The 13329-nt window shown below is 44.3% G+C and overlaps 1 protein-coding gene across 2 annotated transcripts in view; it reads left to right on the top strand.

Moving 5' to 3' along the window:
* Positions 1 to 13329, top strand: part of dscamb (Down syndrome cell adhesion molecule b) — a 167209-nt gene that overhangs the window by 99255 nt on the left and 54625 nt on the right. For both annotated transcript variants that reach the window (XM_084126795.1, XM_084126794.1), the window contains exons 5-6: positions 7447 to 7725; positions 10738 to 11013. In XM_084126795.1, coding sequence (XP_083982921.1) covers positions 7447 to 7725; positions 10738 to 11013 — 555 coding nt within the window. The remainder of the gene's footprint in view (positions 1 to 7446; positions 7726 to 10737; positions 11014 to 13329) is intronic.

Raw genomic sequence — 13329 nt, 5'->3', positions numbered from 1 at the left:
ACTCCACAGCCAATTCTGAGTTATCATCTCTTTTCTCTTCGAGACGAGCCTTTCTCCAAGTGTTGGTGTGACAGCGAGTTCCAGCGAGTGCACATTCCCTGCTTATCTGTGCAGTGATTTGCCAGTGTTTATGTGTTCTCTCCCTGGTCGCTTCAGCATTTGCAGAGAAATCTCCTTTCTAAAAGAGCTTACACGGTGCACGTCTTTTTAAAGATGCCTCGCCCGTGTACTTCTGGTTGCGGTCTGTTTGTTTCTGATTCTGATGGGCACAATCTCTGCCTTGTGTGTCTGGGTGTCGAGCACGCTAAGGCAGCGTTTGTGGATGAGTCATGTTCCCACTGCGGGAACATGCCCATCGCACGGTTACGGTCGAGACTCAATGATCTGTATAGTAGAGTCCCCTCATCCGCACCCCGATCTACGAGCTCCACGAGAGCTATGCCGCTATGCCGCCCTCGCCTGGGCCGGTCATTCTGCCTTCGCTGCACCACCGAGGGTACGTCTGTGGTTCGTATGACCCCGCTGGCGCAGTTTCTGGGGGCCTGGCTAGAGCTCCCCAGACTGTCCCGCTGGGTCGCGAGAACCATCAGGCTCGGCTACGCGATTCAGTTCGCGCGGTCTCCTCCCCGCTTCGTGGGAGTCCGCTTCACTATGGTCGGTGGCAATGCCCGTCATGAGAGCGGAGGTCACCACCCTACTGGCGAAGGGTGCGATCGAGACTGTCCCTCCAGCCGAAATGAGGTCCGGCTTCTACAGCCCCTACTTCATTGTACCGAAGAAATCCGGTGGGTTACGACCTATCCTGGACCTGCGCGTCTTGAACCGCTCCCTTCACAGGCTGCCGTTCAAGATGCTCACGGCCAAACGCCTTTTCGAATGCGTACGGCCACAGGATTGGTTTGCAGCGATCGACCTGAAGGACGCCTACTTTCATGTCTCCATTCTTCCTCGAGACAGACCGTTTCTTCGGTTTGCTTTCGAGGGGCGGGCATACCAGTACGCGGTTCTCCCCTTCGGGCTAGCCCTGTCTCCTCGCGTCTTCACGAAGGTCGTCGAGGCAGCCCTTGTTCCTCTCCGGGAACACGGGGTTCGCATCCTGAACTATCTCGACGACTGGCTGATCCTAGCTCACTCTCGAGATCAGGTTTGCGAACACAGGGACCTTGTGCTCCGGCACCTAGCTCGTCTGGGCCTTCGGGTCAACTGGGAGAAGAGCAAACTCTGCCCCGTGCAGCGCGCGCAGTCACTGCTGACTTGTCTTCGTCAGTTCGAGGGCAAGAGTGCGGTCCCACTGAAAAGTTTTCAGAGGCTCCTGGGGCATATGGCATCCGCAGCCGCTGTAACGCCGCTCGGATTGCTTTATATGAGACCGCTTCAGCTTTGGTTTCGCGATCGAGTCCCGAGGTGGGCATGGCAACACGGCACGCTCCGAGTCCCAGTGACTCCGACCTGCCGTCAGACCTTCACCCCGTGGTCGAACCTCAGTTTTCTACGGGCCGGAGTGCCCTTAGAACGAGCTTCCAGGCATGTTGTTGTATCAACAGATGCCTCCACCACGGGCTGGGGTGCCATGTGCAATGGACATGCTGCCGCGGGCTCCTGGACAGGACCCCAGCGCCTTTGGCATGTCAATTGCCTCGAGTTGCTGGCCGTACGCCTTGCCCTGCACCGCTTTCGGGCGTTGCTCAAGGGTCAACACGTACTAGTCCGATCAGACAATACCGCCACAGTAGCGTACATCAACCATCAAGGTGGTCTACGCTCCCGCCGTATGTCGCAACTCGCCCGCCACCTCCTCATATGGAGTCAGAAGCATCTGAGGTCGCTTCGAGCCATTTATATCCCGGGACACCTGAACCAGGCGGCCGACGAGCTGTCTCGAGTTCGGCCTCTCGCTGGAGAATGGCGACTCCATCCCCAGTCGGTCCAGCTGATTTGGGATCAGTTCGGGGACGCTCAGGTAGATCTGTTTGCCTCCCACGACTCGTCCCACTGCGACCTGTTTTATTCCCTGTCCGAGGGCACGCTCGGCACGGATGCACTGGCGCACAGCTGGCCACGGGGCCTACGCAAGTATGCGTTTCCCCCAGTGAGCCTCCTTGCGCAGACTTTGCGCAAGATCAGGGAGGACGAGGAGCAGGTAATATTGGTTGCCCCGTATTGGCACAACCGCACCTGGTTCCCAGAACTAGTACTCCTCGCGACAGCACCTCCCTGGCCAATTCCTCTGAGGAAGGACCTGCTTTCTCAGGGACGGGGCACCCTTTGGCACCCTCGTCCCGATCTTTGGAACCTCCACGTGTGGCTCCTGGACGGGAGGAGGTAGGTTTGAGTACCCTACCACCAGCGGTGGTGGCTACCATCACTTCCGCTAGAGCAGTGGTTCTCAACCTTTTTTGGGCCAGCGCCCCCTATCCAATATCCAGGTCCCTGAACGCCCCCCACCCCCAAACTAATGAGCGAGCAGGAATGAGTGAGAGTTTAACAGATGAAATAAGTGCAAAATTGACTTTTATTAATACAATTGAACTATACTCCACAGTGATTAATCTAAAAAAACAACTTTAAACTACATTGGCATAGCAATACCATTTTTTCTCACATGATTTTTGTTAAAACTGTGGTGGTTCGGGGGCATGCCCCCCCCATAAGAAAATTTTGTGCATTTTAATGTTAAATTCATCAATCTTGTGCACTTTGAGAGTTCAAAATTAAAAGCGCCAATCCATATTCAGTGTGCAAATTAAACAAAGAAAAATTCAAACCTCTTTTAGTTGTGTCTGTCTACATTACACTACTACATAATAATAGTTATAATATTAATCCCATGACAGTAATAGCCATATATTGTAAAACAAATGCACTGAAAAATAAAGGACGGTCATTAAAGCGGTAATGTTTGCACTTAGCCTAGGTTTTATTACGCATTTAGGAGAGTATTGCAAGAAGCTGCTTACATTAACCTTACTTTCGAAAAATAAATAAATACAATCATGATTTTTCATAAAAAATTATGTTAGAAGTGTAGGCCTAAAATACCTTGGTATCAGCTTGTTTTCATCAATGGTATAATTAATACACTTAAAATTAATTTGGTTTGTCATGATTAATTTGTGTTCATAATCAGTAAAAAAAATCTTCTAACAAGATTAAACATACATGAACAATTAAATTATTATTGTATTATTAATTATTTTTATATCTTGAAACTACCCAAGCAGCGTTTCGCACTCAGATGTGATGGCGGAATACATTACCAAAATGTGATTGCAGAATATATTTAAATTATCCATCAAATTGTCATTTTCTCCTTACTGTCCTGCGAGTTAACAATAATGCCTGACCAGTAAATTACTTGGTGAACAAAGAAAACATTTTGGCATTAGGGATTGGAATTAGTTGATGCCTAAAAAGTTTTACCTTATAAATAGAATTTAGTTTAATTAATTTTAAAATTCGTCGCCAGAGTGAATGGGAACATGATTTATTGAAAATATTTGGAAAAAAATATAACTGTTTCTTCAGTCAATACTTTTGAATGGCCTGTCAACTTTCCATTCCTCCGCTGCGTGATTCTAGTCAGCGCTGGATTCTAGGCACCACTAGATTGTTGTCAGCGCGAAACACATCTTTGAGCATGTGAATGCTGATTCTTCTCAGCGCTGGATTCTAGTCAGTGCTTGAGCGCTGGTCTATGACTGGAAAAATAAGAGAGTCGTTGCAAAAGTAACGATAGGCTACATGTCGCATTAAACTGGAAGATTTTAGAATGTTAGGCATTCTAAACTTTTGAATAAGAAATAATATCAAGTCGTCAAATACAACTCGTCAAAACCCCGCGAATCACAACAAGCGTATCGGTGAGAACACTCACAGCATATACACACACCCGAACTTGACTGCACATCATATTTATGACATTATTGATACTGCTTTCAATCGTAATGCAATAGAAATGAACACAAAAAACCTGCCTAGTGCCTACCTACAACACTGACGGTGGACTTGCGATCAGGAGTAGAGCGTTTTTTTTTTTTGAGCGCTGCTGAGGTAGGCTATTCTTTCACGCGCACCATAGACGCGCGTGCACACACAATATGATATCACACTCTGCGCATATGTTTTACAACATAATTTAACAAAAACATAGTCCTAGCACTTTTTAAATAACCCACTTAAAGTGTTTATTACAACTAAATTACTAAATGCTTAAAATGAATAAAAGTAAATGAACAAAAATTTGCGTTATATATTTAAACTCGTGAACGCCCCCCATTAACACCTGAACGCCCCCCTTTCAAAAATCTTGCTTCCAACGCCCCCCGTTGTTCTCTGAACGCCCCCTGGGGGGCGGTACCGCCCCCGTTGAGAACCACTACGCTAGAGCATCGTCCACGAGACATGTCTATGCGTTGAAGTGGAACCTCTTCATCAACTGGTGTTCTTCTAAACAGCAAGAACCCATGAAATGCCCGATCAGTGTCGTGCTTTCCTTCCTGCAAGAAGGGTTGGAGCGAAGGCTGTCTCCCTCCACCCTGAAAGTGTATGTTGCCGCCATTGCCGCACATCACGATGCAGTTGAAGGTAAGTCTCTGGGGAAGCACGACCTGATCATCAGGTTCCTGAGAGGAGAGAGGAGACTAAATCCTCCTCGCCCTCCTCTCGTTCCCTCTTGGGACCTCTCAGTGGTTCTAACTGCCCTGCAGAGTGCTCCCTTTGAGCCTCTGCAATCAGTGGAGCTTAAGTTCCTGTCAATGAAGACAGCGCTCCTGGTTGCATTGGCCTCCATCAAGAGGGTAGGGGACCTGCAGGCATTTTCGGTTGACGAAGCGTGCCTGGAATTCGGGCCGGCTAACTCTCACGTGATCCTGAGACCCCGGCCTGGATATGTGCCCAAGGTTCCCACCACTCCCTTCCGGGACCAGGTGGTGAACCTGCAAGCGCTGCCTTTGGAGGAGGCAGACCCAGCCTTGGCACTGCTCTGTCCAGTACGCGCCCTCCGTGCTTACGTAGACAGAACACAGTGTTTCAGGACCTCAGACCAGCTCTTTGTCTGTCATGGTGGGAAGCTGAAGGGAAAGGCTCTCTCCAAGCAAAGGTTGTCTCACTGGATAGTGGACGCCATTGCTTTGGCTTACCAGCAGCAAGGTCGACCATGCCCCCTTGGTGTGACGGCCCACTCCACTCGGAGTGTGGCATCCTCTTGGGCTCTAGCGCATGGCGCCTCGCTAACAGACATCTGCAGAGCTGCAGGCTGGGCGACACCCAACACTTTCGCGAGATTCTACAATCTCCGAGTTGAGCCAGTTTCTTCTCATGTACTCGCTTCAACTAGCCGGTAATAGATTCTGCTCAGGTGTCTTCGCTTGCTCGCCATTCCTCTCCATGGACGGGATACGTGCGATATTTTCCTCAGGTGAGCCTAATAAGCCCTGAGTCTCCTCCAGCACTGACGACGTCAACGCCAGAGTTATGCCACTGGCAGCTTCGCGCTTGGCTAAGTGCCTCCATGTGCATGGTTCCCCCTCCGGGCGACCCCCACATGTGTATTTCCACTGTCAGCCTCTCTGAGCATGTGTCTTTCCCTTGGCAAGCCACCTTGCCACCCCTGGGGTTGAAATATTCCACCTGCGGCTGGACACCCCAGTGTTACTCCGTATGCAGCCCTTCGGGGTCATATGTGTATTCTAAGTCCCCCCCTTCGGGTTGGGCGTGATTGCATATTTCCACTGAAATATGCTTCCCAGTGTACCTTGGTATTCCTGTGTTAAGTAGGAGTCCTTCGTCCGTGCCAGTCTCACGACAGGGAGCTCAGACTTACGCAGGGCACTGGAAGACAGTCGAGAGGTGGCGTGATTACACTGGGAACCCCATTCGTCGTCCTCTGACGTAACTCGGAGTGACAACGAAAGGGAACGTCTCGGTTACGTATGTAACCCTCATTCCCTGAGTAGGGAACGGAGACGTTACATCTCCCTGCCACTTCCGCTGTACCGCTGGAACGCCTGAGTTCAGTCTCGGCTCCTCAGCGAAGACATATCTGCATGTTGCTCGCGCACTTCCTTATATACCCCCTGCGTGGGGCGGAGATACGCTATGCAAATTCCGCAGACCCATGGCATTTCATTGCCATTGGCTCGTTTTATATACTCGAAGATGATAGGCTTTCTAAGCGAAACCCCATTCGTCGTCCTCCGACGTAACGTCTCCGTTCCCTACTCAGGGAACGAGGGTTACATACGTAACCGAGACGTTTTTGTTCTAAACATACAATAAACTCATTTTTTCTTCTTTTTTTTTCCAAAAGCAAGTTTTAATGGGTTGGTTGCACCAATAAGGATTAAATTAAGCAACGTTTAGAGCTAATCAAGGATTTGTTGATCTAGGTGTGATGCACCACTTAATTTTAAACAAAGATTAACAAAACATGCATTAGAAATCTAACCTGGGATTAAAAGTTTCATCCTCGGTTTATTTTGCCCACCACGATGGATTCACCATTGCAATTAAACAGCAACAATGTTAATATTCCATTTCCTTTTAGATTGATGAATCTCTCTCTCTCTCTCTCTCTCTCTCTCTCTCTCTCTCTCTCTCTCTCTAAAGGAAATACATGTGCAAAATGTCAACTGTCTTTATCATTTGCTACTGTTACTAAGAGACTGTTAGAAATCAAGCAGAAAGAGAAAACATTGCAGCAGCGCTTATGGATTTCACCAGCCTGGGAATAGTTATATGGCAGCATAACTTATGCTATAACTGCTACCCTGAAACAGACAGCTCATGGCCCCTCAGATCTGCAGCCAGCCCTATTTTGAAAAGTTGTTGTAGTTTCCATGTTCCAGACCCATAAATGTGAGGGTGGGGGAAAGGATCAGATTGTAGTAGTTGCAATAGAACATATGGGATTCATGCTGTGTCCCAATTCAAAGGCTGCATCCTTCGAAGGCCGTGTGAAAACCGCAAAGGTCGGAATGGCGTTGTTAAATGGGACGGTCTAGCCTACAGAGGATTGTTCTTGTCGCCTAGCAACTGTGACAGCTGCCATTGACGAGCGGCAGTAACATTTGTACTGGACTTTTTTGAAAGTCACTGTATATTAAACTGTCTGAAAACAAAACAGTGTTCACAAACTGTATAATTTGTATCATTAGATATTTGAGTAAGTTGAAACCCAATACTTACGTTTAAAAGCATAATGCGGCCATTTATCTAAAAAAATCCTATCATCACTGGCACAGAATGAATTCTGGGGTAGGCAAGGCCGGGAAGGATCCATCTGTATTATCCATCATTTCACGGGAAAACGAAGGATGCATTTGGAGGAGCCTTTGAACGCAATCGGCCTTCGAAGGATTCAGCCTCTGATTTGGGACGCAGCAGTAGACTTAATTTCCCACTGCTACAGTATATAAAGAAAATGGATTTTCTCTCACTCTCTTTTAGATCCTGTGGACTCCGCTCCGGTGATTCTGGATGGGTTTGAACGGAGGGAGGTTATGGTGGGACACCGGGTGGAGCTCCCGTGTAAAGCGTCCGGTCACCCCCCGCCCAGGTATCGCTGGCTGAGGGACAACAGCCCCTTAGAATCAGACAGCCGCTACCACCAGAGTGTATCGGGCCTTCTCATCGAGGCCACGCGACCCAGTGACGCAGGCAGTTATGTGTGTGAGGTGTGGAACAGCTTCGGAAACGCCAAAGTGGTCGGACGGCTGGTGGTCAAACGTAAGTTACCTTTTAAAGCAGGGGTTCTGAACTCTTGCCCTTGAGATCCACTTTCCTCCAGGGTTTAGTTCCAACCCTGATCAAACAACTTCCTGTTGCTTTATAGTGATCCTAAAGAGCTTGACTGGCTTGTTCTGGAGTTTTTGATTTGGATTGGTGCTAATAGCCCCTTTCACACAGCAATCCCGGTAAATTACCATAAAATTGCCTGAATGACTTTACCGGCAAATTCAAAAATGTGCTGTTCACACAACCAACAGCATTAACAGGTAACAGACCATTCACACATCAGTTACAAAATACCTGTAAACTCTGTAATGACGTAATTAACCGGAAGTTTTTGCCTTGTTCCTGAAGAAGGCTAGTTATTTTAATTATACGTGACAGTATCGCTAACTGTTGTTGACAAATCTCTTCATCCGCCCTGACGTGGAGATCCGCTTTAGTTTCGGTATCACTCCAATTTCAAGACGTTTGTATACAATGCTGAGTAAAGATGTCATCTTGTGTCATAATTTTATGAATGGCCCATAGCTGTTGCTCTTTCAACGGCTTCTGATTGGCCTAAATCACTTCTTACGTCAGCGCGTTCTGACTTGCAAAATACGGGTAATCTTCATACCGCGTTCACACAGTGCATATACCGGTAATTTACTGGTAATATTACAACTTCGCTTACTGGTTAATTGCCAGAACCGATTTACTGGTATATTTGAAAAGGTCCTGTTCACATATGTTCTGTTACCGGTAATATACCGGTAATTTACCAGTAAAGACTGTATGTGTAAAATGAAACTCTGCAGGAATATGGATCTCGATGACCAGAGATGAAAACCCCTGTTTTAAAGTGACATTAATGTGACATTATTCAACATTTATAGCATTCACATTTTTATGATATATGTGCCCTTTGACAGCTTGGTTTTGAAATGTATTGGATGTAAATAATTCCTATTTGACTCGATACAATTAAAACCAAAATTGTGTTGACTGTTGGCCGAAAAATTTAAGTTGAGCATGATTAGAAAGTACACAAATTTAGCTAAAAAAATGATTGGTTGGATCCAAATGATCCAAATGATTGATTGGATGAGCTGTTATTAGTTAACAAGTCTTTACATGTGCTGTGTTCCAATCAAAGCTGTATATCAATATCTCAGACTTCCAAATCTCAAAACAAAATGGCTACCGTTAGGTGTCTTGGTGTTTGTTTGTCAACAAAGCACAAATTGTGGATGATAAATGATGCTATACTTTTTGAAAGTGTCAACAGAAATATCCGTAACCATGTTTTACCAAAGACTATAGTAGAATAACACAAGACACGTCTCTCGTATTGTTTTGAATGGGGCAAAGTGCAACGCTCAATATGGCGGAATAAGTCCCGCCTTCTAAATAAGAGCCAATCGTCGATTGGTAAAGTCATTGCGTCACTGCAACCGTTAGAAGCTCCTGTTCCCATAGAAACAGTCAGATGCGCTTCCACTGCACATTAGCTTGATCCAGCCTGAAAAATTGTGTTTTCTGTCATGATTCGAGTGTTTGGAAACAAAATTTATGAGACAATTGTTGTCAGATTTCATTGGTGATTTCAAATATGACATTTTATTGTAAGGTTGGCGAACAGTTTTGGAGAATTTGATGTTTCCCCATTCAAAGAGAGACAGGAGCTGCACTTGCACGCCCGAGAGGCGTTTCAAAGATGGCCGCCGAGTGGAATGACTTGTCTTAGGCCCTGTCCCAAATGGCGCACTTCATGTGGACTTTCGGTCTCGTGGACTTAAATTGCACGTGCTCGCCAAGTCTACGAGTCCGTAGGCCGTCCCATTCAGCATTTTAACGCTCTGAAGTGTGCTCAGCAGCGCCCCCTTTGTACCCTTGAAGCAGTCTTCCGCCAAGCCTGCATAGATGCAGGCTCCACACACTTTAACTACCCAGGAATCCTTGCGAAAGGCCAATCAGACAACGGATGGAAGGAGATTTCGCTCACAGATCATTGTTGACATGGCTGAGAAGAAAATATTACGTTTTTTATGACCTAGATGTACATTTTACCAGTTGTTACCTACAGTTTATACAAACATTATGGTCATCGACCAGTGGTTGATGTCTCAAACATAATAATAGTGCGTTGAATAATACAATCACATTGTGATTCACTAAATAAATAGAACCGAATGTCAGGGCTTTACTGAGTCATATGTAAACATAGTATGAATATTGAAACCTGTAAATTCATCTGAAACTCATGCACATTTTCATTATGTGTTAAAATTGTAATCTTAGTTCAAATGGAACATTATGTATTATTATGTACAACTGTATACATAATTTAAATAAGCATGATGTATCTATTGTCTAATGCCCAGGTGGCATACACAATATCAAAATATAGAACTGTAAAATTAGGCTTTGTAGTTGACATGGAGATAATACGTCGGAGTGCAAAAATGTGATTTCTCCTGTCCAACAACAACCAGACCGTTATTTGCAGCTTGACGATCGAGTCTGTCCCAAAAATACCTCTCAATGCGCCCTCGTGGACTCGCGCCAAGGGCCCTATAGGTCTGCACTACATGACGTCACCAAAGTGTGGACTCTGAGGAAGTCCACAAGTCCGGAGTGTGCCATTTGGGACAGGGCCATAAAGGGACTTTGGTTTTACTCACATTGTCTCTGCAAACGATTGCTTAACAGTATTTATATTCATGTAATCTCAGAACTGACTTTTTTTTTATTTGCTTAAAAGTGAATATTTACTTTTTGGGTGACGCTATGTTCACATGACATCATGTAGCATTCTGTTGTACTTTTCCAAGTTGGATATGATGACGTACTGAGTTGAATTGACTGCAGCATGAAGCATTTAAAAGATGACAAACAAAGTTTCTGTCCAAATCCTCTTAAAAACATGGTCTGTATAAAGACGAAACAATTTCTTTGAATTTAGACACAATTATTTTATTCAATAGTGTATTAATGTGCGAGTATGTGTGTTTCCATCCACCCCAGAGCCTCTGAAAGCAGTGGTGAGCCCACGGAAGGTGAGAGGCAGCGTGGGTAGCCAAGTGTCTCTGTTCTGCAGTGTGACTGGCTCTGACGAGTATGACATCAGCTGGTACAGGAACGGTGAGAAGATCTATCAGGGTATAAACGTACGTATCACGGGCATCAACAACGAGAACCTGGTGATGGAGGGAATGGCCAAGAGTGATGGAGGAGCGTATCAGTGCTTTGCTCGAAATGGCAAGATGTCCACCCAAGATTTAGTTCAGGTCGTCTTGGAAGGTAAGTCCAACTTCAAAGGAAGTACAAGAAATAGTGTTATACTTGTTAGTGTGAAATTACTAAAAGTATGCAGATAGGGAGCCAGGACTGTCTGAGACATAACTTATGTCAAACTTATGTCATTTAATGGAATAGTTCATCCAAAAACAAATATTTTGACACCTTCATGTCACCTTTCACACTGAGCGCGACGCAATAAAGCGAAGTGAATCGCAGACGAACTGTGCTTTCACACCAAAACCGAAACGATTGATCGCCTTCAGGTAACTCACGCCTGCAAGAATGCATTGACCGAGAAAGCATTTTACGCCTGTAACTGCCCACACTCATCCTGATCTTCTCTTTTCTTTTTTTCAGTGTATGTATCTCGTAGGTTATTTCCATTTGGCTTTAACTTGGTCTGCTGCACAACATGCCACAGTAAATTAAGATAAATAAAGTTTGGTACTACACCAGTAAACACTTATGACTTTAATAAGATATTAAACTCACCATCGATTCCCATTTCCTTGCCACGGAACTTCTTTTTTGTCAAACTTTTATCAAAAAGCTCTCCGTTCCCAGACACCAATGGTAACAAGAACTCAACATCCGTTCACTTCTCTCTTCCAGAATACTTTTCTTTGGTGTTTACACTGGTTTCCAAAGCAGCTTTCTGTACTGTAGCATCACCAATCTCACCCTTTAATGCAATAGCAGCGGCTACGGGGACGTGATCTAAAGCTTTGGTGGCCCGTTTTATCGCGGGGCGATGGGGAAAATAATCCACACAAATCGAGCTTTGTAGCGCCACGAATGATCACACCCGGTGTGAATAGCTCCATAGGGATCTACTGTTTCGATTCAACAGCATCATCACGTCGTACTTTCTCATCGCTTAATCGCTCTCAGTGTAAAAAGCCCTTAACCATATATATATATATATATATATATATATATATATATATATATATATATATATTCCTTCTTCAATGAAAGACAAAACATTATATAAGACAGAGCTGCTCTTTTCCGTACAGCAAATGTAAATAATAATTTATACTAATAAATTCCAAAAAGGACAAAAAAAGCCCCACAAAACCTAGTCCGTACAACAAAAGAAAGAAAATAATTGGGTGATAAATTATAACATTTTTACTTTGGCTTTGAACACACATACACACAAAAAAGATTTTAGCTAAATGTTTACGCTTAATGTGAATAAGTCCAACAAACACCCTCTCCCAATTTTTTGTTATGCAAATTAATATTTGACGTCTATGAATGAATTTAGTTCTTCAAACCACTAATTCAAATATGTTAATATTTACACTAATATTGAGCAAGCTTGATTTCATCTGCATCCACTTTTGATTGCAACGCTCACATCTCGAAATCCAATCAAAAACTGATGCATAAGAACCAAGTCCCCGCCCTATTTTTTTTTCTTTTTTGATAATTCAGAACACTCACATATACATCACACTGTTGCTACTTACGTTTCAACGTGACTTGAATTTTTAATGACCTGTGAAGTTGTAGAGTGCTACTGTGAACATATACTGGACCGTATGTGTAACTGTGCATGTGGTTTAATATAAGCCTTTACTGGACTCTACTGAAGCTACTCAGCCCTGCAGCTGAAAAGATTTGTTGCTTCAGCTCGGTTGCTGGGGCAACTGTCTCCTATTGCCACAAAACTGCATACAGAGGATATTGATAATCTATAATGATGTTAAAAAACCCCAGGATGATCAGAGGGTAAAGATTTCAATGGCACCAAGCTTGAAAACAGCTGTTTCTTGCTAAGTGTCATGATATAAGAAAACAGGGCTGAAAAGATTTTCAAGAAATGTCTGGCTAGGTCTATTGTATTTTGCATTGTCCGTATTTTACTGAGAATGTGAGGAGTCAGTTTCATAATCCCTTTTCTATGTTTTTTATCAGGTTGTGGGTCATGTTTTTGGATCTAAATGTATTATAGTTTTCCTGACTTTTAGCACAAGTACTGTCAAATCGATTAATCGCGATTAATCACATATAACAAAAGTTTGTGTTTGTATTTGTATATATATATATATATATAATATTTACAAACTTTTCTGTTAGATCCGATTAATCGCGTTTAATCGATTTAACAGCACTACATAAAATATTTGAGAAAATTCCGAATATGCAAAACTTCTCTTGGTTTTTAGGTTTTGTAGAGTATAAATATATTTCTGAACATACTACTGCACATCTGTCATGTTAGCATTGCCTTCTGACCCGTATGATCTACTAACAACAACCAGGAAAATGGTTTACTCAGGAGTAAATTACATACAGCACTTGAAA

The sequence above is a fragment of the Abramis brama genome, assembly GCF_963993115.1.
Source record: "Abramis brama genome assembly, chromosome: 10".
NCBI classification, from domain to species: domain Eukaryota; kingdom Metazoa; phylum Chordata; class Actinopteri; order Cypriniformes; family Leuciscidae; genus Abramis; species Abramis brama.
This window is presented reverse-complemented; position numbering and strand designations above follow the sequence as displayed.